At 56.0% G+C, this 24,808-nt stretch overlaps 1 protein-coding gene across 1 annotated transcript; it reads right to left on the bottom strand.

Annotated features, from left to right (window-relative positions):
• Positions 1-12,855: 12,855 nt before the first annotated feature.
• Positions 12,856-24,087, bottom strand: CA4 (carbonic anhydrase 4). The gene is made up of 8 exons (XM_004608865.2): positions 23,851-24,087; positions 18,768-18,818; positions 16,400-16,555; positions 15,592-15,737; positions 15,403-15,501; positions 15,158-15,221; positions 14,633-14,799; positions 12,856-14,081 (listed from the first exon to the last, which is right to left on the bottom strand). The coding sequence occupies exons 1-8, from the start codon at positions 23,909-23,911 to the stop codon at positions 13,890-13,892; spliced, it is 936 nt and encodes a 311-aa protein (XP_004608922.2). The 5' UTR covers positions 23,912-24,087; the 3' UTR covers positions 12,856-13,889.
• Positions 24,088-24,808: the final 721 nt, after the last annotated feature.

Here is a 24,808-nt window from a genome sequence, read left to right as displayed (position 1 = left end):
GTTCTCTGGGCCACCACCAGGGATCCCCTGGGCAGGACCACCTGGCCCCTGGGTAACCCCCTTCCCACTCCCACACCACGTCTCTCTCCTCAGACAGGGCACCAAGGCCAGGTTTGCTCACAGGCCCCTGGGTTCTGCTACAGTATTCCATGGTGGAATCAGTCAGCCCTCAGTGAGGGTTTGGGAAACAGCTTCGTGCTCATGTGCTACCTCCAGGGGCCTCAAATGTCACTCAGAGGCAGATGTGGGGACCGCACCAGCTCCCAGTCCCCCTCCCCTATAGCTCAGAAGCTTCACTCGTACCCGGGATGTCTCTTCATAAGAGCAATGCCTCCCAGAACAATAGTATAGCACAAAACAAAAAATATGTGTTGGGGAGCTAGCTCAAAGGACAAGTCCCTGGCATTCCATGGTCCTCTGAACACCATTAGTGTGACCCCCAAACCCAAACAAACAGCATGAACAAAAATATACATCCATGGAAGATGGAGGAAGAGTTGGAGAGAGAAGACCTCCATGTGCACTTGGCACGCGGCCAGGATTCCATCCCCAGCATCCCACATGGTTCCCCGAGCACCACTGGGAGTGACTCTGGAGTGAAGAGCCAGGAGTAGTTCCTAAGCACTGTCAGGTTGATGTCGGTGGGCCCCACGGGTGACTTACGTGAAACGGGGAGGAGAAAGACGGTCACTTTCTCTCCAACCGCCTCTAACACCTGGGACCCAGGGTTACTGGGTTCTTGTCTCGCTCACGGAAAAGAATTTCAGGAGTAGACAAGCAGTGAAGTAGCAGATTTTATTTAGAGGGTCTTAGGGAAGGAGGAAGGGATAAGTGGAAAAGAAAAACCAGTAAGAGTAAGGCGCTCAAGAAAGAATGCGGGCTCCTCCGAAGATGGAGAGAGCTCTACACACATCCTAGCACTGGACACGAAAGCATGAAAGTACACATCTCAAGAGGGGAGATGCGGGCGACACATGTGCTCGGCCACGTGGGCACAAGCAGCACATGGGCTCAGGCAGCATATGCGCGCCCTTCCTTTGTTCAAGGTGTCTTTTTTTTTTTTTTTTTTTTTTTTTTTTGCTTTTTGGGTCACACCCGGCGATGCACAGGGGGTCACTCCTGGCTCTACACTCAGGAATTACCCCTGGCGGTGCTCAGGGGACCATATGGGATGCTGGGAATTGAACCCGGGTCGACTGCATGCAAGGCAAACGCCCTACCCACTGTGCTATTGCTCCAGCCCCTCAAGGTGTCTTTTATAGGGTTTCTGCAACCTGCCCCCACCCACATCGGGTTTTTTTCCAGGTAAAAGTTCGTTGCTAAGGTTACCAGGGAGGTTGGGAGTGGTGATGGCCTTCTTTGGGGAACCTCCTGGGGAGGGGTCTATTATCCTCAGGGTCTGCTGAAGGTCTTATCAGGTCCAGTTCCTGTATCCACAGGGTGGGTCAGTCTCAGGATTCTCCTCCCCAGAGACTTTGATAATCTAAGTTTCATTGCCAGGGGCCTTTCCCTATCTACCTGCCTACATCAAGGTGTGGCCCCAAAACAAAATAAATAACTAAGAATGGGGTCCCCACAGAAGCTCTCCAGTCTGTACCCCCGACTCCAGGCTGCCCCTGAGATGTCTTGAACCCCCACCTGTCCGTGAGCCCAGGGCCCACCCTGTGTGAACCTGAGTGAGCCCTACACTGACCTGCAGGACCGGGGCCCACCTCACAAAATGGGGGACAGAGCCATTGGGACTTGGGGCTGGAAAGAGTCCCCAGGACCTTGCCCCCTCCTCCCACCCCAGCACCCGGAAGCAGGGGATCAAGCTCCTTATCCACCCGGATCCCACATGTGGAAACAGCTGCTCAAACGGCAACAAAGCCAGGTTGATTGTGTCTGTCTGCAGGACAGTCCGGTAAATAGAGCTCAGAAAGCAGCCTATGGGCAGCAGTGCCCGAGGGGCAAGGTAAATATTTAGTCCTGGCCTTAGGGAGGGGCTGACCTGTCTCCAATCACTGTTGACTTTCCTTTTGTCCTTTTGTCTGTCCTGGTGCTTCTGCCTCTGGAGACCAATTATGATGACCAAAGAGGGACTCCCACCTGGGGTGGGGGCCTTGGCGATGCGGGAGTGGGGGGGGGGGTGCAGAGTCGGAGAAGCCTGCAGAAAGACGGGCACTTGTTTGCTTTGGGGATATCACCCAGCTCCGTGCCCAGGGATCACCCCACCAGGGTTGCTTCCGTGCCATGGGGACCTTGCAGTCCTGGGATCTGGGCCGTCTCCAGGGCCAAGAAGGTCACTTGGTTCTTGGCTCTTGCGGAGACTTCCCAAGAAGAGTTAGAGGGGGCCGCGGGGAACATTCCAGGTCTCAGGAACAACACGTCTCCCCACCCTCTCGGGTTGCCTGGTGATTTCTAATCCAAGCTTCCCTCTGGGACCCCCCAGGAGCTCCCTGGCCAGCGGCTACAGGGTGTGTGGGCGCAGGTCAGCAGCTCACTGGCTGGCGGGGAGCTGGCCCTGCAGAGCACGGCAGACCTGGTCTTGGGGTTTGTTGCTTGTTGTTAGTTGGGGGCGGGGCACACACATTCGTACTTGGGTATTAGGGTGACCCACAGTCTCTGCCGTGCAAGACCAGCCCCCACCTCCCAGTGCCTGAGTCCTGATGTGACGAGGGCGACTGAAATTGTCTGACTATGAAATTGTCTGCCTATGAAACTGTCCGAGTATGAAATTGTCCAAGTATGAAATTGCCTGGCTCCGGATCTCGCTGTGATCGGCGGGGGCGGCTGTATCTTTCCTGAAAATGGAGAGAATGAGAACCCTGCACCTTTGGGGGATGGGTGGGTGGGGGTTCTAAAGATTGGGGGGCTAGACAGAGCACAGAGTTGGGAGTAGCACCCCCCAGCAGTGGGGGTGGCCTACCCCACCCACACAACAGACACGGACTGAGAACTTCTGGGCTCGCTCTGAGCTGTGTGGATCTGCTGGGTCCCTCTCCCCCTCTCCCCCTCGCCCCCCCCCCAACTCGGAGAGCTTCTAAATCAACTTTAAGGCACTTCTTAATGAATGACCAGCATTACCTGTGAAAGCACAGCTGTGGAATTGGAGAATGGAAGGCATGGCATGGCCTCACCCAGCAGCCACCTTGACTACCGGCCCCTCCCCAGGGATCCCGAAAACTGAAATGGCCCCTGGAGTCACCCTGCATTGGGGTAGGCTGACACCCTGCACAAAAGGCTGGGGGCCTGGGAGCCTGGCTGCAGACGCTGCCTCCCGGGAAAGGGCTCAGTGCTGAAAGAAGCACATGAAACAGAGGGGAATGGGGCTGGAGCGATAGCACAGCCAAGTAGGTCGTTTGCCTTGCACGCGGCCGACCCGGGTTCGAATCCCAGCATCCCATATGGTCCCCTGAGCACTGCCAGGGGTAATTCCTGAGTGCAGAGCCAGGAGTAACCCCTGTGTATAGCTGGGTGTGACCCAAAAAGCAAAAAAAAAAAAAAAAGAAGAAGAAATAGAGGGGAATGTAGGCTGTCCAGAGAACTTTGGTAATATAAAGGAGATAAAGATAAAAGGTGTAAAGTGCAAAGGGCCTGGCACACACCTGGTCTTTTAAGAGATCGCTGCAGGTGATGAAACTGATTGACGCGATTGTCAGGTGCAAGGAATGCAGGAAGAACTTCTCAGTTGCACGGAGCACTCAACCGCCGGAAGAGTCTGGATCCAGCTCTTCCTGCACTCCAGGCTGTGACGTACAGAGTTACTCCAGCCCTGGCAGGGTCCTGCACCTCTTAAGTCTCTGTTTGTAAATAAAACCTTTGACATCAGGCCCTTTTCCACCTCACCAGGCACGTCTGAAGGTTTCCTTCCTCCAGAGGTGGCTTCTGTGCCTCCAGGAAGGGAGGCTGAGCACCTTGGCCAGAGTCAGAGAGAACACGTAGAAGGAAGATTTCCTCCAGCCTGACCTTTTCCAAGTTACTGCTGAAATGGGGGGGGGGGGAGTAGGGAGGGAAAAAAAGTCCAGGTGAGGGAAGATGCACCTTCAGCCTTTGCTCAGCTCTGGAAGGTATGACCGGTTTGTGGGTGGGAGAGAAAGTGGTGGCCTCTTGTCCCTCTTGTCTCCCTTCCTTTTTGTTCTCCTGAGGTTGGTGGAATTGGCGGTGAGGTGGCCAGAACTAGTAAACATGCCTTATTCAGGGCACCCAGAGTAAGGGAGCCTGTGTGATCCTGGGGGCTCGCCTCCTACAGAAACTTTTTCATTCGTTCCTCGTTTGAAAATCCAGCCATATAGGGTGGATATAGATTGTGTGTTGTGAGAAGCCTATGGGAGGCCAGAGTGTCAGGGCCAGTGACAAAGAGAGGGACAAGGCAGGAGGTACTGATGTAGGCAGCTAGAACGGGAAGGGACCCCCAAGGCAGTGGAGTTCCTAGGAAGAAATAAAACCAATAGTCCTGAAGTTGCAAAAAGCCTACCTGTGGCCATGGGAACTAAGACCTGGTAAGACTTCGACACCTGGGGCTGGAGTGATATCACAATGGGTAGGGCATTTGCCTTGCACACTGCTGACCCAGGTTTGCTTCCCAGCATCCCATATGGTCCCTGAGCACCGCCAGGAGTAGTTCCTGAGTGCAGAGCCAGGAGGAACCCCTGAGCATCGCCAGGTGTGACCCAAAAAGCAAAAAAGAAGACTTTGCCACCTGGACCAGAGACCCAGAGAAGGCTGGACGTCCCCTCCAATAGAACCTCCAGCAGGAACAAAGTCCAAGGAATGGAATTTCAAAGAAGACCATCAACCCAATTCCACCCCCTTGGCAACCACCCTGGCAACGTATTCTTACCTAGCTAGAAAGGCCCCCTTGGGGCAGCTTGGGAAAAACCTTATAAAAGCCACTTTGAGCAAAGGAAGCATGTGCATGTGGTGCCTGGACCCCCATGCTGCGTGTGCTCACGTGGCCCAGTACATGAGGTGCCCACATCTCCCCTCTATTTTTAAATTTTTTAATTAATTTTTTTTATTTTATAAGGTAGTTCACAATATTTGATTACATTTAATATTCAAATACCAATTCCACCACCAATACACCTTCCCACCACCGTATTTAAAATGTTTCCATCCCAAAACCCAATCCCTGTTCCAAAGCAGAACCAAAATAATGTATTTTGTATTGTTTGTTATGAAAAACCTCTTAAAATGCTACAAAAAAGTATCCTTAGAGGAAAGAGTGTGAAGATGTTGTATTTCAACGAGAGCCATTAAGCCCTTCTATAAGAGATCACTAGCATGTTGTTAAAGGTTGAGTCTTGTGAGCTTTTATATACATATCTGTAAAAATATATATGTTTCCCCCTAAGATTGGTTGCCTACTACTTTGAACCCCATGAAATGTGGTGTGGTACTCTTGGAGCCTGGGTAAGGGGTGTCCCATGGAGTGTTGTGTGGCCACAAATGCGGCCGCATGGTCCTGGTATCTCCCTTCTTGAGATGTGTACTGGGCTCTCTGCCTTTGGAGAAGCCCACGTTCTCTCTTGAGCACATTACTCTCTCTCCCTTTCTCTCCGCCCCCTCCACTCCCTCAAAGCCTCTAAATAAGATCTGTTTCTACTTCATTGCTCTTCTACTCCTGAAATTCTTTTCTGTGTAAAGGACAAGAACCTGGAAGGCTTGGATGAGGCCTAGGGCTGGCTTTCTTTTCCTGCAAAGAGCAATTCCTCACTCCAGCCTGAGTCCACGGGTCCCCGAGAAAGCAGGCGGTGAGGATCAACTCTCATGCCAAGAAGATCAAGTGGGCTACAAGTATGGCTTGATGGCCACCTGGAGGGGCTGGCAGGGTTCTGGCCCAGCCGTGCAGGGGCTCATGGCAAACTTTATCAGTCCTAGCCTCCCTGGCCAGTCCCGGGGTGACAGAGGTGAATCTGGAGAAAGTGACCGTCTCTCTCCTCTTCACTTCACATAAGCCACCCATGGGGGTGCCCACTGGATTCAATACCCTGGGAGACCTGGGACTCCTCAGGAAGGGTCCAAAACAGCGAGGAGAGTGAGAAAGGGCAGCTGTTGGCCCTGTCCAGCCCACAGCAAGGGCAGAAGAGGCAAGGAAGCAACCTGGGCCTGAGCAGGAAGGCAGCCCCAGGAGCCTGCCAGTGCATCCTCTACTCCCAACCCCGCCTGCTCCCCACTGAGTCCTGGCACAGTCAGTGTATCCCCCCTCCCCACTCCTCGGTTCTCCCCTTGCCAGTGATGGTGCTCGGTGATGGAACCTGGGCTCCTGCTCGTCAAACATGAGCACGTGCTCTGGTCCGCTGCACTCCCTCCCCTGACCCCCATGTAGAAGTCATTGACCATGTCTGTCCACTTGGCCAGGCAGCGAGTCGCAGCCCTCCCAGGTAAATGGTGTCGGCAGGCCCATTTCCCAGGGCTGGAAGTCGAGGCTCATCAAAAAGGGCAGATTCGATTACCCAAAGCAGGGAGGCAGGGATGGGGTTCCAGCCCCAAGCAGTGTCATTCGGGGGCTCATTTCTGCACCCCTCCCAAGACCTGTATGCTTCATACCTGGTTCTCCTGTACCCAACGTGTCTGCCCTTCAGTCTTGCAGGGAAAAGGCTCTAGGGTAATCTTGGGACACAGAAACCCTTTTCTCTCTGCACACGTGTGCGTGCACTCAGAGTTGAAACAAATCTTGTTCCCAAAGACCCACCGTCCCTTTCCTGTCCCCTGACTCTCTCCCTGTCCTCCTAGGCGTCCCCTCAGCGACACTTGTGCTATGGAAAACCTTCCCCGCCACGTCTCCACCGGGGAGAGGGCTCTGAGGAAGGAACTGGCGTGTGACTTAGTCCAGGCGACAGTTTCTTCTGCAGAGGAAGCCCCTCCCGGGATGCCGGCGGGACTGGCCCTGGGTCCCTGGAGGAGATAATGCTTTTGTCCCCACCGAGATAAACAAACAGAGCTGGAGACATGTGTCAGGGGAGGTGCTGAGGCAGGGTCCCACCCACACGAATGGCTCTGGCCTGGGGCCCAAGGTCATCGGCAGAAGCCTGGGGACAGCGAAACCAAGTGACATGGCAGGGCCAAGCTGCGCCCATTTGTGCATCGGTGGATCAACTGAGGTTCTGAGCAGGGAAGGCAGTCTCAGAGCCGCCCATGTCCCACCTCATGGCCCACCCCCAAGCCTGGAGCCTCGGGCTCACCCCCGCAGGCTCCCCTGAGCTCCCAGGGGCTGTAGGCACAGCCTCCCTTCTGCGGAAGGGGTGCACGTGCGTGCACGTGCGTGCCCCGTGCATGCCCCACGCCTCCAGCTGTGTTGTTGGCCCCTGGGGACCCTTCCACTCTCTCCCTGTCCCCCAGATCAGAGCCACAGGAAACAGGTCAAGCAAGTGTGCAGCCCCAGAGCCAAGATGGGGAAGTTTACTTTCCGAGGATCATCTAAACACATAGGGAGTATTTTTACTCCAGCCGGATGCCAAATCTAAACAGGGGCCAGAGAGACAGCCCACGGGGATCCAGAGCAGCCCGTGGAGAAAAGGTGAGACTGGCGCGGCTGCGCCCCTCACGCTGCCCAAGCCCAGAATTGGCTCCCTCAAATGACCAGAGAACACTGGCCAACTTGAGAGCCGGGGTGCAGAAAAGTGACCCAAGTTTCTGAAAGTGCCCTGGTGCCCTCATGGCTGCCCCAAGGGAAATATCCCCTGGTTAATAGGATGAGGCAGCTGGGGAGCCCCCCACTGCGGCGGGTCACAAGTGCCCACTCTGAGCGGGAGCCAGGCCCCTCAGCCTGACCCGCTGCAGTCGAGGGTGTGTACAAGTATGTGCAGATATGTGTTCATGTGTGTGTCCGGGTGTGCACCTGTACACACATGTATGTGTATGCGTTTGCGTGTGTGTGGTGCACACAAGTGTGCATATGTATGTGTCTGTATGTATGCACACCTGTGTGCTTGTGCATATGTGTGCATGCGTGTGTGTGCTCGCTGCTCCCCTGCTGAAGGGACCCTCAGTGTGGCAGAGGAGAATGAAGGGGTACGGGGGGGCAGGCTGGTGGCAGGCAGAGTGCTGAGTACAGGTGGTTGTTGGAACCAGGTGTTGAAGGTGAGTGGGTATGGGGGAGTGGGCACGAAGGGCAGATGATGGCACGGATGGAGGGACTGACCCAAAAGAGGAAGTTCTGGGGCTCACATGGGCCAGAGGGAGCCCCTCTCAGTCTCCAGAATGTGGGCCAATCCCTGAGTGGGGTGCTCCTAAGATAGCCCGGGACTGACATTATTGGGTGCTGGGCTGAGCGTTGGCTCCAGACTCCTGGCCCCAGGGGGCAGGGAGGAGACCATGTGTCCTGGGTCTGGGTACATTGTGATCATTCACCCCATACACACCCTGGGCTAGTCAATGGAGTCAGGGACAGAGGGATGGTCTGCGCCTTCTGCCCGGAGTCCAAAAGACAAAGCTCCTAGGTTTTTTGCAAAGAACCGAGACTTCCCGGTTCTCCTGCCAGGTTAGTCACCGAAAGGTGCCGTGAGGGCAGGGCAGGTGCAGTGGGGGCTGGGAGAAGAAGCTGGGGTTTCTGAGTGCCCTGAGTCTGGGAGGGAGGGTGCTGCTTACATCTTAGCTCCCCCGGGGCCGTGTGGGAAGCAGAGACCTGAGTTCTGTCCACACCTGCTGACACAGGCTGCTGGCTGTTGTCATAGTGACCCACCACCAACCCCCGTGGCTGCGGTCACAGGTCCAGCCGCGGTGCTTATTCTTGGTCACGAAAGGAAGCAGGAGGGGTGGCAGTGTGCAGGGGAATGGCCTTTGGCCCTGCCCAGACTTAGCTGGGGGTCAGGACTCAGGGCATCGTTGCAGCAGAAGCTGAGGGGTCACCTCCAACAGCACCCCTTCCCAGGACAACAAGGGCACCAGCCTAGCTCCAACCTGGAGGACACTCACTGCTTCTAGCAATGAAGTGACCCCACAGCCCAAACAGTTCCCCACAGGAGCCCTTCTTCCCACCAGCCAGGTCTGTCACTGTCCCCACAACCACAGCTCAAGGCCTCTTCCCCCAAAATCCAGTTCTGCTCAAAGGGCGGGGACATCCCCAAGACCTGCACCCCCGGAGACAAGTCCCAAGGGCCTAGGACTCATGCCTCCTCTTCTGTGAACCCTATTTCTGGTTTGGGGGGTTTGTTCATTTGTTCGTTGGGTCACACCCAGCGGTGCTCAGAGCTTACTCCTGGCTCGGTTTAGGGTTTTCCCCTGGCGTGGCTTAGGGATCACTCCTGGCTCTGGGCTTAGGGGTTACTCGTGGCGGTGCTCAAGGGATATGTGCTGCTGGGAAGGCACCTGGGCCAGCTGCATGCAAGGCAAATGCCCTACCCACTCTAATCTCTTGCCAGCCCCCCTGCACACCCCATTTCTGACTCCTAGATCAGGTCCTGCGCATTGCCGCAGCCTCCTTCAGCAAGGCAGGAGATGGGGTGCTCAGCTCCCACCAAACTCAGGCCCCAAGCAGCCTTCCAAGTACTACCACAAACACATACACACTCTCACACACATTCACACACATACACAACACTCTCACACACATACACTCACACTCATGGGCACACACATGTTAGATGGAAACTTATGATATGAATCTTTGATTTTATAATTGATTTATAACATGTACTCTTAGAGATAATTTTGCTTGTGGGTGAAAAAATCTAAAGATGTGAAGCTCACATCTTACACTTGGGATGAACTTCCCTATTTCAAGGTAAGAAAATGCAATTCTAGGAAACTCCCTGTAACCACACTGATCGGGTGCCGGTATGTGTGTGCATGCTTTGCACCACGTGAGCAAGAAGCATAGTAATGATGACTCTGCAGCAGTGCCCCATGAAACAGGCTCTGGGTCCCCTGGGCTTGGCCTAAGGCTTCAGGTGTTTGTCTAGGTTGATCACCACCCAACCTGATCAACTGGTGTCATAAAGACCCCCTGGTTCTCCTACCAAGGTTGTCTTGGTGTGATGGATTAAGCAAATGCCCATTACAACATACCCATATTCTCATACACATAGACTCACACATACCCACAGACACACTCACACTCTCACACTTACACTCTCACACTCTCACACTTACACTCTCACTCATAAACACATTTACATATACACTCACACATTCACACATACAGATACTCCTGTATATACACACACATTTGTACACAATCATAGACACACCCACACATATACACTCACACACATATACACCCAGACATGTACACTCACACACACACATACACAGATACACTCACACACTCACTCATATACTCTAACATATACACTCACACATGTACATACTCACACACTCTCACACGCATATACTGACACATACACACTCTCATACACATGTACACATATACACTCACATACATGCATACTCACACACATATACTGACACATACACACATACACTCACACACTCACATACACTTACACACATATAACTCACACATATATACTCACGCATACATATACACACAGACACTCACACACACACTCTCTCTCACTCACACACTCTTTCATACACTCTCTCTCTCCCTCACACACACACACACACACATGCTGGGCCTCTTGGCCACACACTCTCTCTCTCATACACACACTCTCTCTCTCCCTCACACACACACACACACACACATGCTGGGCCTCTTGGCCACCACCTTTTCCCCCTCCCTCCCTCACTGCTCCCATTGTGCAGTCTCCTTCTGTTCCTCCACATGGCTGAGGAGGCCACTCCGGCCTGGACACTTCCTGGCTCCAGATGGTCCCTGGCCTGTGCTCGGCCTCCCGGGCCAGCGTCCCGCCCAGCGCAGCTCTGCACAGCACTCAGCCTCGGCGAGCGGAGCCCCGCTCAGGCTGCCTGTCTCGGACTCCCGGAACCCAGATGCTCAAGAAATCCTTGAGGCTGGGAGATGACTGACCGGGGTGGGGGGCCCCTGGCCTTCGTCCCCGGCACTGCTGAGTTTGACCCTCTCCTCCAAAGAGCACATCAGCAAACAAGGGCGCTCCTTGGCTCTGGTCACGGCTGTGCCCCGCAGCACCTCCATTCTCCCGACCGCAGATGTGACCAGCACGGGGCTGGGGGTCTCAGTGGTGATGGTGGAGAGGTGAGGGGCGTGGGCAACAGTGATAGCAACAGGGGCCGCTGAGGCAGGGTCAATTTCAGTGGTTGAATGAGGGCCGAATCTAAGAGGATGGGCCTGAAAATCACCCCGTGACCAGAAGAGAATCGTCTCAGGGTCCTGCTGTCCCCACCACTCTCTCCCTGCCCTGCATACTTTATTTATTTTTCCCTTTTGGGCCATACCCAGTCATGCTCAGAGGTTACTCGTGGCTCTGCACTCAGGAATTACTCCTGGCGGTGGTGCTCGGGGGACCATATGGGATGCCAGAGATCGAACCCAGGTCGAGTGCATGTAAGGTAGGTGCCCTAACCGCTGTACTCTCACTCCAGCCCCTATGTCCTGTATGCTTTAAATCCTAGTGAAAGGTTCCTGCCTGGGGGCCGGAGAGTCTAGTGAGTAAAGCAGTACCCTATATGGTTCCCTGAGTCCACCAACAGTAATTCCTGAACACAGAGCCAGGAATAAGCCCTGAGCATCGCCAGGTGTGGCTCAAAAATATGAAGGAAGGAAGGGAAGGAGGGAGGAGAGAGGGAAGAAGGAAGGGAGGAAGGAGAGAAAGTTCATCCACCTGCTCCCTTAGTTAAAAGATATAAAAATAGAGGACTCTGGACTCAGAGAGAGAGAGAGAGACTGGAGGTGGATCGGTGCTCCAGTATTGTATGTCTAAAACTCAACTATGAATAACTTTGTAAATCATAGAGCTCTTTAAATAAAATTTAAAGAAAAAGAAAGAGAGCGAGAGAGAGAGGGAGGGAGAGAGGAACAGAGGGGGGAAAGAGAAAGTGTTCATCCAGCTGCTCCTTAGTCAAAAGACATAAAAGAAGAAGGGACTCTACCTTGCTCTGGACTTAGGAGACCCCTCCCCAAATCTGGGCATTTTTCCAGCCCTGTCTTTCCTCATGTTAAGCAAGATCTTCTGAATTTGGCCATTTTGTCTCCAACCCCCCCCCCTCTCTCTCTCTCTCTCTCTGTCTCTCTTCCTTCTCTCTCTCTCTGTCACATGAGATGGCATATAGTGCTTCAACAATGATCCCTACACCAGTCTCCCCTTCCCTCCACTAATGCCCCCACTGGCCCCATCTTTAGATCTCTTTTTTTTCCCTTTCTTTCTGGGTCACACCCGGCGATGCACAGGGGTTACTCCTGGCTCTACACTCAGGAATCACTCCTGGAAGTGCTCAGGGGACCATATGGGATGCTGGGAATCGAGGAATCAAACTCAGGTCGGCTGCATGTAAGGCAAATGCCCTACCCACTGTTATCACACCAGACCCTAGATCTCTTGTATTCAATTTTGGCTGCTTGAAGACAAAAATTGGAGTGTTCTGTAAGGGGCGGGTATTGGAGGAGAGAGAGAGGGAGGGGAGAGAGAAAGAGAGAGAGAGAGAGAGAGAGAGAGAGAATTGGTACCGCCCATCTGCTAAGCCCCCCTGGTCTCCCTGGAAAGTGCCTGGCGGTTAGGACTGGTAAGGTCAGCTCCAAGCACCTGCGTGAAGCACCTGTGCGGCAACTCACCTCCCAGCAGCCCACGGGCAGCCAGTCAAACTGCACCTGAGGTCACTTGATCTACACAGAGCTGGACGTGATCCCCACCACCAGAGTTCTCGGGGAACCCCAGCCACAGGGTGGGATGAGAGTTTTTGCTCTTTGCAAGTAAAGAAGCATCCGCCCTGGCCTCTGTCCAGGTTTCTAGGTCACTGTTGACCCTCACAGCAAAGAATTTCAGAGATGCGTCATAAAGTAAAATAATTTTATTTAGGAAATATGAGGAAGGAAGGGAGGGAGGGAGGGAGGGAGGGAGGGAGGGAAGGAGGGAGAGAACAAGAAAGAAGTGTTCCAGAGAGAACGTGGATTTCTCCAGTACCCCGTACAGTAATAGGAATTACATATTCCCGAGGTGGGATGCGGGTGCCCCTTTGCAGGGATGGTCTCCCCCAAACTGCCCCCACTGGGGCTTCCTAGGCAGTAAGACTTGTTTGCTGGGAGGAAAAGGGCTTGAGCTCTTGGTGGCTGGCTTTCCTGTTCTTATCACAGTCTTTTGTTTCTGTGGAAGCTTCTCTCCCAAGGGCTCCAGGCTTTCTGGGTGTAGAGTCTTATCAGACCTCAGTTCCTGTGTCCCCAAAGGGAGTCCTTGCCGTCCTGCCTTTCAGCTACTTTAGGGCTGGGAACAGATCACATCTTGGTTTGACTATTTCCTGAGAGACACAGCCAGCGCCACTCCCCCCGCCCCATCCTGCCTCAGATCAGTGGGCTCGCCCCCCACCCCCCACCCCATTACAGAATCAAGAGGTGGGGCTGGCACTTTCTGGCCTTCTGGGTGGGCCTTGCAAGGTCCCTCCTATAGTCCTCAGCAGGAGGAGCCTGGGGGTTCCTGCCAGGGAGAAGTCTCCAAGCCTGAAGAACAGGGGTGGCTGGAGGAAACAGGTCTGGCGTCATTGTGGGAACTAAAATCAGCTGAAAACATTTCTCCAAAAATATATCCATGTGGGCCGCAGAGACAGTGGGGAGGGCGCTTGTCTTGCAAGCGGCCGACCCAGGTTGGATCCTGGTACCCCATGGATACCAGTCCCCCTAAGCATCGTCAGGAGTAATTCCTGAGCACAGAGCCAGGAGTAACCGCTGAGCATTGCTGGGTGCGACCCAAAAACAAATCCCCCCAAAAATGTATATATATGTATATATCCATGTTTTCATCACCCACTGAGTCCAACCTGGGGAAGTTAAGGTATAAGGCCCGAGCCGAGGTCAAACATCTGGAAGGGCCCCCTGGTCAGAGGGAGCCAACGGCCAGGTAGGTAAGTGCGGGCACCAGCAAGGTGGTCAGAGCCAAGGGCAGCAGGCGCTCCGGCGCCCCGGACTTGTACACTATACGCCCTTCCAGCGGCTGCAAGGGCCGGAAGTTGTCGGTCATGTTCATTTTCTTTTCCTCATCATAGAACAGCTTCTCGGAGAAGGCAGAGATCTGCAAAAGCACAAACTTCACTGGGCACAGGCGGCAGGGGATGCCACTCTCTGCTGTGACCCTGTGTCCGGGCCCCACCCTCCATTCCTGATTCAGCAGGCCTGGGAAGAGGCTTGCGAAGGAGACTGTGCCCAGTAGTGATGTCGACAGGCAGGGCTGTTCTGGAAAGAGCCCCCAAGGGGCCTGTTCTGGCTGTAGACCCCCATGCCTTGTGCTGCGTTACAGGCCACTTATGAATGAACTGTCAGAACCTTTTCAGCCACTCCTGGCTGGCCCCAGGCCCGCAGTCTGCCCCCCTGGACTTAGCGCCCCCTTTTTTCTCACCTCCTTCTGCCTGGTGCGGCTTCAGAATTTCTCTGACTCCACCACCCTCCAATGTTCAGTCTTTCTCCCCCAGACCAGGAGAGTCTGTGAACTCACCCAACCTGCCTCAACTCCCGGGGGCACCCACCCAGCCCGGATACCTCTGGGGGTGGGGGGGGGAGATGCAGAGCAAGGGCTTCTGGGAAGTCCAGTGGCCAGAGGCTGTTGCCTGGGCCAGGCCTGTGTACCTGATGGCTGTGAAGTCGAATGGGCTCCTGGAACACAGTCCAGACCACCGTTTCGTCACATGTCGGGGTGGTGAGGGAGCCCAGGTAGCGGAAATAGTTCTTCAGCTTCTCCTTCTCGGGCAGCAAGTCAAAGAGGCTGAACTCTTCCGCCATGGTGGTGTTGCTGTCTGAGGGTGGGGCAGAAGGCACAGCCTGTGGTCAGGTGGGGCTGCCTGCCTCTGACACTGCACTCCAGGACGCCCCTTTCTCTGTTCTGCAGAGAGTGTCCAGGTGCTGGGGCTGGAGCTATAGTACAGTGGGTAGGGTATTTGCCTTGCACACGGCTGACCCTGTATCCCATATGGTCCCCTGAGCACTGCCAGGAGTAATTTCTGAGTGCAGAGCCAGGAGTAACCCCTGTGTATCACCTGGTATGACCCAAAAAGCAAAAAAAAAAAAAAAAAGAGAGAGAGAGAGAGAGAGTGTCCTGGTGAGACCCCCCCCCCCCGCTCCCACCCTAGCCTGTTCCTTGAGTCCCTGACTCACCAGGTTTGGGGATAGCAGACAAGGCATTCACCAGAGGCCGGAAGTTATCATTCTGGGGTCCAGCCTGGAACAGAAGTCATAGGTAGAGCCCGGTCCCCCTCCTAATCTGGAGGGAGCTTCCTGGATGGAGAGGCTCCAGGGTCCCCACCCAGGTTGTACAAGGCACTGAGAAGCAGGATGGGGGGTCTCCCAGCACCCACCCCCACCATGCCCCGGGTTTCTGGCCCCCTGGTCCCCGGAATCACCTCCACCAGGAAGGCCAGCACGGCGATGTCCTCCTGGGTGTCCTGCGGGGCTCTCCGGCTCCTGGAGGTCCCCTGACTTTTCTGGTGGACTATGTGCATCTGGGGGGTAGGGGGGAGGAGAGAGGTGAGGGCTGCCCTGGGGAGGTATGCCCGAGCCCAGCCCCCGCACCCCCCGGGAGGGGCCCGCACCTCCATGGCCTTGAATGTCCCATCCAGGCTGTGCTCAGAGCCTTTGCCCGACTCCCGTGACCAGTGCAGGTGCAGCTGCGTGGCCTGGTACTTGGCGGCCAGTCCTCCGCCCTCGATCCAGGCCTGCCCGTCCAACTTGACCATCACTGCAACACAGCCGGGCAGAGGGTTCACACCTGCCTGCCGGCCTCCCTGCCCCTCCCCGCAGTGCCCCGAAGAGATGGAGGGTGGGAGGGCCGACCTTCCGCTGGCCTCTGGCGGGCGCGGGCCTGCCCGCTCCACAGCAGCTCACCTGGCATTGGCGTCCTCAGGGGAAGGTCTGAGCTCGGCCCCGGCTGACCCGGCCTGCTCCGGTGCCCCTCACCCCCCCCCCCCTTGCTCTCTGCTCTGCACACATGGAGCCACATGCCATTCCCCAGCACCCCAGTTCACGCCTCCCCGCCCCGCACATGGTGTTCCTTCTCCCAGAATGTGCCCTCCCCACCCCACCCCCCCACCCCGCCCCAGAAAGCATTAGAAAGACACTAGTGAGGGCTGGAGTCGAGTGTGGGCTCTGTCAGGAGGCTTGGCTTCTGCCCCCAGTGGCACTCCAAGATAGCAATGGCAGTCCCCAATCACCCCCAGGTATGACCCCCCAAAAAGTGCATTTATAAAGACACCCCTCCTTTCCCAAAGCATCCGTGTGTCCCCACGACCGCCACCCACTTTCCTGAGAGCTCTGCAGCCTCTCTTCAGTAGGGGCACGTGGGCCTGCAGCCCCAGACCTCAGGGAACTCAGGGGACCCCCGGGAGCCCACCTGAGACCCACCTGAGTGCCCGTTGTTGGTGACGCTCCACTTCCCTTTCTTGTCATAACCAGAGAAGGAGAAGGGCCCCAGGTCGCTGTTCACCTTTGCCTCAGAGGTTTTGATGGCGATGGGCGACTGGCGCTTCTTTTGGCAATTCCCCTCCCATTCTTTAGGCCCTGCGTCAGGGGGTCAGCGAGGGTCAGAGAAGGGGGCTCCCACGCCCCAGTCAGACCTGAGCCCACAGCCCTCACAGGGAGCGTCTGGGGCAGCTAAGTCCGGCTGGGTTTCAAATCCCCAAGAGAATCCTCAGACAGACACTCACTCACCTGCACTCACATCCTCACTCACACTCACACTCACACACTCACCTGCACTCAGTCCTTACTCCCCCCTCACACACTCACACACTCACCTATAATCACATCCTCACTCACATTCACACTAACACACTCACCTGCACTCACATCCACACTCACATCCACACACTCACGTGAACTCACATCCACACTCACATATTCACACTCACTGCACTCACATCCACACTCACACTCACCTGCACTCAGTCCTTACTCCCTCCTCACACACTTATCTGTACTCACATCCTCACATTTACACTCACACACTCACCTGCACTCACATCCACACTCACATTCACACTTACACACTCACCTGCACTCACACCCACACTCACATTCACACCCACACTGACCTGCACTTACATCCACACTCACACTCACACTCACCTGAACTCACACATCCTCACTCACACTCACATTCTCACTTACCCTCACACATTCACACACTCACCTGCACTCACATCCTTACTCCCCCTCACATACTCACCTGCACTCCCATATCCTCACTCACACTCACCTGCTCTCAGTCCTTATTCCCCCTCACACACTCACCTCCTCTCAGTCCTTACTCCCTCACACACTCACACTCACCTGTACTCACATCCTCATTCACATTCACACACACAGTCGCCTGCACTCACAGCCTCACACTCACATCCTTACTCCCCCTCACACACTCACCTGCACTCACACATCCTCACTCTCACTCACCTGCACGCTCAGTTCTTACTCCCCTCACACACTCACACACTCACCTGCACGCTCACATCCTCACACTCACATTCTCACTTATCCTCACACATTCACACACTCACCTGCACTCACATCCTTACTCCCCCTCACACACTCACACATTTGCCTCCCTCACCCCCACTCACTTGCACTCACACATCCTCCCTCACCCTCACCGGCACTCACACTCACTCACATCCTCACTCACCTTCACACGCCCCCTTCCACCTCCCCCTCACACTAACATTCCCCTCACGTACTCCACCTCCCTTACCCCCACTCACCCCACCCTCACACACACACACACTCATTCACCCTCGCCTGCACTTACACTCATCCTCATGTACCTTCACATACTCACCTCCCTGATCCTCACTCACACTCACTCCTCACCCTCGCACTCTCATCCCCTCACACACTCAAACTCTCACTCACACCCTTACTCATCCTCACTCATATATTCTCACTCATACACTCACGTGTACACTCACCTTCACTCGTACCTACCTCACACCCACACACATCCCCTCACACACTCCCCCTCACTCATGCCCTCACATTCACTCACCCACATGTCCACACTCACCTCACATAAACATGCTCACCTCCTCACACTCACTCTCACGCTACATGATGCCGGTGAGGCCTTCCTGTGGGTCTGGCTGTGGTGTGGGGCAGGTGGAATCAGGGTGGCCTTGTGCCTATGAGCTCGGAGATGGGTGACAGTCTCTCGGGGGCAGAGGGGGCTGTGCCAGCATGGCTGGGTTAACCGGTACCTGATCTCAGCCCTGACAGGCCTGGGCCTGGTGCCTTAGACTGCGTAGACCCCCCAGGTTGAAACTAGCAGGTGACTACACAGGGCCATATTTTTGGAGAAACCTTTTTCAGGTCTAGAGCCAGTGCCTGGGACCTGGGTGTCACTGTGTAGTCACCGAAACTTCGGGGGAGGGAGAAAGTAGCAGCAGGGACCACTGCAGCACATGGACCAAAGGAGAGAAAGAGCAGGTCGCTCTCCACAGTTCTAGGGAAGAACAACGTCTTCCTCCATGTAGCTACTGACTTATTTCAGAGGATGGACTCTGGGAGTGACACTGACGCTATATGTTCCCTGGACACCGGGAGAGTGTGTGTGTGTGTGTGTGTGTGTGTGTGTGTGTGTGTGTGTGTGTGTGTGTTGGTTTGCACCAGGGAGAGTGCATCTTTGCCGGGGACGGGGGGCACCATGCCTCCCGCCATGAGTCTCCGTTTCAACCCAGCCAGTCGCCCCCAACAGGCCTTTCCACAGCCCCATGGCACTCACCCAAGCAGTTGCTACCATGTTTCTTTTGAATCTCGTAGCACCAGTGTGAAGCTGTGGCAGAGAGAAAGGAAGTGAGAGTCAGTGTCTGCACACGCCGAGCCAAGGGTACCGCGTGTACCGGAACAACTGGGCTGGGGCAGCAGGAAAGAGTCCTGGGGTCACACTCCAAAGGTGTTTCTGGGGTCTGGGACCCAGAATCAAGGGGAAGGAGACAGGAGGAAGTGAACACATGGGAGAAGGTGCTAGAAGCAGCCAGGCCAGCTGTCCCTGACCCGCACCCGAGGAGCTTAGCCGTCCTGCCCAGTCACTCTTCCTCAGGTGCAGCAGCCACTGCCCGTGAGCCCCTGAGACACCCTCGAAGGCCATCTGCGTCCCCCAGCTGGTTCTCCAGCCAATGCTCAGCAGACTCCCCTCCCCACCTAAACAGCCCCCCGAAGCCTCAAGGGAGGCCCTGGCAGGAGGGGTGGAGGAGGATTAGGGTCCAGCCTGCCCTCCTCTGACCACAGGGCCAGGCTGAGGCTGGCCGTCTTCCAGGGGTTGATCCGGGAAGATGGGGAGATTAGGGTGGCCCCGCCCCGGAACACGCAGTCTTGTGTTATTAAGACTCGGTCTTGGCTAGAGTCACAGTGACAGGGAAGAAGGCAGCCAGGACGCTCCCCCATGCCCCCACCCAGGGGCCCGGTCTCTGGGGGCAGACAGACTCAGGTGCTAATCCCAGCTCTACCTCAGGACGGTAGAACCAGCATCTCCAGGGGGGAAAAAACTGCACCACAAAGTCCCACATGAAGGCAAGCGGCTACGGACTGGGGAAACCGTGGGGGCGGAGCACACAGGGGCTCTCATGCTTTCTGCTTAATTTCTCTGTAAACCTAAAACTAAACTCCATTTCCAAAGTCTGTTTTTTTATTTTTGCGGGGTCAGGAGTTATACCCAGGGCCTCACACATGCAAGGCAACTGCTCCACAGAGAAGCCCCAGCCCCGACCCCTAACAACGAAAACTCTAAAAGTCTACTGATTTGTTTCTTTTTGTTTGGGGTCACACCTGGAGGTGCTGGGGGGCTGCTGCTCCCAGCTCAGTGAAAAAGTAGAACAAACGGCTTTGCCGACTGTGGACAAAGCATTGGTTGACATCCACTGGAAGCTGCGGACTTAGAGACAAGTCACTTGATCGCTCTGCACCGGGTTTCTTGTTTTATATTTACTTTTATTGGTTGATGGAGGTGTCGTAGTGAGCATACTTAAGTCTCAGCTTTTATCATCTTTAAGATGGTACCTACAGATTAGGCTGTGGGGAAATCTGAATTAGAGATGGTGGGGGGCGGGGTGCAGCTCTGAGTTCAGGCCTTGCACATATGAGGGTCCGAGTTCCATCCTGGCACCACAACCATCATCATCATCATCATCATAATCATCATCATCATCATCATCATCAATATATAAGTAGACCAGTAAAACAGAAAGAGCGTGTTTCTGGCAGCTTGGAAGTTGGCGAAGAGTCAGCCCAGACCTGGCCCTCCTCCCTCGGACTGTCTGTCAGTGGGCAGATGGGGGAAGGAGGGAGAGGAGAGGGCTGGAAAGAATTCAAGGGTGAGCAAACTCCTAAGAAAAGCCTAGCTTTGGGGCTAGAGCGATAGCACAGCGGGTAGGGCATTTGCCTTGCACGCAGCCAACCCGGGTTCAATTCCCAGCATCCCATATAAACTCCTGAGCAATGCCAGGAGTAATTCCTGAGTGCAGAGCCAAAACTAACCTCTGTGCATTGCTGGGTGTGACCCAAAAAGAAAGAAAGAAAGAAAGAAAGAAAGAAAGAAAGAAAGAAAGAAAGAAAGAAAGAAAGAAAGAAAGAAAGAAAGAAAGAAAGAAAGAAAGAAAGAAAGAAAGAAAGAAAGAAAGAAAGAAAGAAAGAAAGAAAGAAAGAAAGAAAGAAAGAAAGAAAGAAAGAAAGAAAGAAAGAAAGAAAGAAAGAAAGAAAGAAAGAAAAGCCCAGCTTTCTCCTCAGCCTGAAACTGCCGGTTTACTTGTTTGCCTCCCTCTAGCGTCCCTGCAATGCACACGCTGTGGGGGGGAGGGAGTGCCTCCAAAGTGGGGGGTCGGGGCAGGGGGTACACAGGAGAGTGAGAGTCCATTGGCCTTCAAGACCTCCTGGGATTTTTAGAGTGTTCTCACTGGGGACCAATGGTCCACTGCGCTGCCTGGAGGGAGCCCTGAGCATGGAACCAAGTGAGGTCCCAAGCACCACTGGTGTACCCCAAGACCCGTGCCCCTAATAAAAGTTTCACTGGGAGCTCAGGAGGCAGTTCAAATGGCTGCAGCCATGCTGAGCATGCAGGAGGCCGCTGGGTTTAATCCGGAACCCCTCAGGGTTCCAGAGCAGAGCAGTGACCCTGGGGGCCCCCACAAACGTTGACCTCCCCTGATACTTCCCTGGTGGGAAGCAGCCTCCGCACTTACCAGGCCGGCTCTTCTCCTGTTCCACATCCACTGTGCCCTGGGGAGCCGGAGGACCAGGAGGCTCAACTCAAGGGACAGTGACCACTTGCCCCAGCCCTTTTGTCCCTGCCCCAGCCCTCTAGGCCTGGCTCCGCCTCTGCAGAATCACTAGAATCTTCTGGAACCTTCATAACTTTCCCGAGCCCAGTGCTCCTCAGGCAGGAGCTGCCCCACCAACTTCCAAAGCCCATGGAGATCACAGATGAAATTCCTTAGGGGAAAGCCTCCTCCCCCCCCCCCCCCCCCCAATCTTCACAGCTCTGGGGTCCCCATGGCAAAGGGCTCGCCTCAGGGAGCTGGCCCTAAGGGGAAATTCTACTTGGTAATGCTGCGGCCAGCTCCACTGGGCGGGCCCCCTGGAGGCCTCCCCTGGGCCCATCTGGTCCAGTCTGAGCTTTGCTTAGGAATTTGCTCTTTCCTGCCTCTGGCAACAGCTCCCCGGTCTGTGAGGGTGACCTCTGATCCACTGTCTTAATCACAGAGACTTTTGACCTGCTTTGCTGAATGCTCGTGTAACTACCCTCCTTGCGAGACAGCAGCCAAGAAAACATCATGTTGATGAGGACGAGGCCAGGGGTCAGGCCTGGGTGACAGGAGGGGACTGGCTTTCGAGGCAAGAGGTGTCTCAGTGACACTCCGGCCCCTTTCCTGGATCCCTGGCCCACCACTCCCAGCCCAGGGTCCGGAAGCAGAGGTCATCCCTGAACGTCTGGGCTGTATGCTCGGCTCCCCACCCCAGACACCTGCCCTGACCGGCATCCCAGCTAGAGTAGAGACAGCCGCTAGGTGTCCCCCACCCCTGCTCCCCACTCCCCCACCCCCACTGCCTTTGGAGGTGGCAGAGTTGTTCTCTTTCCTGGACCTTGCTTGGCCCACCCATGCTCATTGCAGGGGAGGGGGGAGGGGAGTGCAGAAATCCTGAAACCCAGCTCAGCAAAAGCCAGGACTGTCCTGGGCAAAGTTGCAGCTTCCCTGGAGCAGGAGGACCCTGGAGCTCTGTGGGCACCTGCTCCCCTCTCCCTTCCTCCTTTCTCCCCGCAGGCACCAGATGCTCCGGAAACTTCCACACTCTGCTCTCTGGCTTCAGCTGCCCTTGGGGATGAAAGGGCGCAGGAAGGCGGGTCCACGCAGACAGTGAAGAGGCGCAGTGTGTGAGGGTGAGGTGACAGTGCTCCCACGGGGATGGAAGTGGGAGAGCCCTGTGCCTCCCCTGTAGGATTAAGCACTTAAACTCACGACAGTCTTCCAAACCTTGAAACAACCCCTGAAAAGCAGGATGACCATCCCTATTCGGTAAGTGGGAAAACGGAGGTGACCCACTTTTGTGGCCTGCCCACGACCACATGCTGCAAAGCCACCGAATTAACCACGGCTGCTTTTTCTACTAAACCCATCTGCTGGAGTAGATTTCATTCATCCCATCCTACAAATAAAACTGCCTTTTCTCTTTCCTCCTGTCCCAGGCAGAGCGGGGGGTCTGGCTCTGAGGGGCCTCTTGTTGCTCCTTCTCCAACAGGCTGGCCAGTTTCCCAGGCAAAGGACAATTCTCTCCCCTCTCCTGTCCTTCCCTATGCCTGGGGGACCCCATCCTCACTCCCAGTCCCAGGGAAGAAGCATCCGACATAAGAAAGGAGGTTTGGCTGTCTGTGTTTCTCAGCAGGAGTTAGGGAGGATGTGTGTGTGTGTGTGTGGGGGGGGGGTTGGACTGATGAAAGGGGGGCAGTAGCCATCAGTGTACTTGGGGGGCACTTTCCATATTCTTGCTTAAAAATGTAGATTTCCAGGGGTGCGCTCAGAGATTTAATTTTTTTTTTCTGGAAAGGGGGAAATAGGTGAAATAAGTTTAGAAAATTCTGGGGTCTGTAGACCCCAAGAAACAACCCTGAACGGGAGTCCTCTCCTAAAGGGTTTCCAGCAAAGCAGGGGGTGCCCCCAGGGTCCGTCCTGGATCCCCGTGTCTGGCCGCTACAAGGACCTTCGTCTCCTTATCAAATATTAACACGCCGATCCGGCTACCTCCCACCTAGGGGAATAATTAAGAGCTCGGTCTCACCATTAATCTTTAAACGAAAATCACCCCGGCCGGAAAGACCGGCTCTGCAGGGGCCTCGGGTCTCCGGTGCCCCCCGCCGGGCTTCCAATCCAGCGCTGGGGACTGGAGAGGGGAGCGGGGAGGGAGAGCCGGTAGCCGCTTCCCGGAGACCAGAAGCTCAGGGTGAGAAATGTGGGAACCCAGGGCTCCGGGACACCCCGCCGGCTCTCGGGGCCCGGGTTCAGCACCTTCAGCACTAGCCCTGCGTCCCGACGGGACGGACTGTGTCCCACCGACACCCTCAGGAGCAGCGGAGACCGCGCGCACCTTCAGGAAGGCGGCTGGGAGAAGCATCCCGCGTCCAGCCCCGCACGGCCGCCGCCGCACCCGCGTCCGCGCCCTCCTCCCAGCACCCGCAACGCACCCGCACAGGCCCGCGCACGCCCCGTCAGCCCGCACCCAGCGCACACGCCCGCGGCGGGCACGGATGCGCAGCCGGGGAGGGGGCGAAGCCCGCACCCCAGCTATCCCGGGCCCTCCGGATCAATCCCGAGTTTCACCTGCGGAGCTGGCCCAGGGCCCGGCGGCGGCCAGAGCCAGGAGCGCAAGGAGCAGTTGCATAGTGCGCCGGAGCCGAGACGCCACCGAGCCGGGGGTCGCTCGCCCAGGAGGCCGCGGGGAGGTGCTGCGAGCATGCCCGCCGGGGTTTTATAGCGGAGCCGCGATGCGAAGGAGCCCCGGCATGGGGACGCGGGGAGCGGCTCCTCCCCCTGGCGGAGCCTCCCCTCCCCTCCCCTCCTGCCGTCCCTGCCTGGAAAACCTCACAATCCCCTCGCGCTCCCCACCCCCTGCAGGTCCACCTTTTGCCCCGTGCGCAGGAGCTCGCCCGCGGCGCCCTAACCCGCTCCCCACCCCAGCCCACACCTGCGGGTCCAGGGTCAGGCCGCCGCCGGGATGCAGTGCTGGGATGTGATCCCTGCGCGGATGTCAAGTGCTCCCGGGGAGCGGCCCTCGAGGGTCCCCGCGTGGGACGGGAGGAGAGATGCGGACGCTGGGCAAGGAGCGCGCGCGCGGGGGAGTCCGCCCCTGCCGTCGCGCAGACCCTCCTCCCCGCCCCGAGTGGAAAAGGTGCCCTGATCTGCGTGTCTGTGCGTGAGGGCAGAAGGAGCGAGGTTGCCGAGGACGCAGGGTAGGCGGGAACGCAGAGGGGCTCGAGGTGAGAGGAAGAAAGTGATGCGCCCTGAAGGAAAGGGGTCGGGGTCGGTTCTCTTGAGTCCCCCGACACCGGTCCCCAGCTCCTGAGACTGGGAAGGGAAGCCACCTGGGTGTGAATGGACACCCCCGCCCCCACCCCGCACCACCCCTCCTCTCATTTGGGGGGCCACACCCGGCGGTGCTCAGGTGGGGCACTTGCTCCTAATTCCTCTCAGGGATCACGCCTGGCGGTGCTGGGGGACCGTACGGGATACCGGGTATAGAACCCAGATGTGCCGTGTGCAAGGTAAGCAAGCGCCCTAC

The sequence above is a fragment of the Sorex araneus genome, chromosome 3 (genome assembly GCF_027595985.1).
Source record: "Sorex araneus isolate mSorAra2 chromosome 3, mSorAra2.pri, whole genome shotgun sequence".
NCBI lineage: Eukaryota > Metazoa > Chordata > Mammalia > Eulipotyphla > Soricidae > Sorex > Sorex araneus.
Note: the sequence above shows the minus strand (reverse complement) of the source record. Positions and strands in the feature narration are given on the sequence as shown.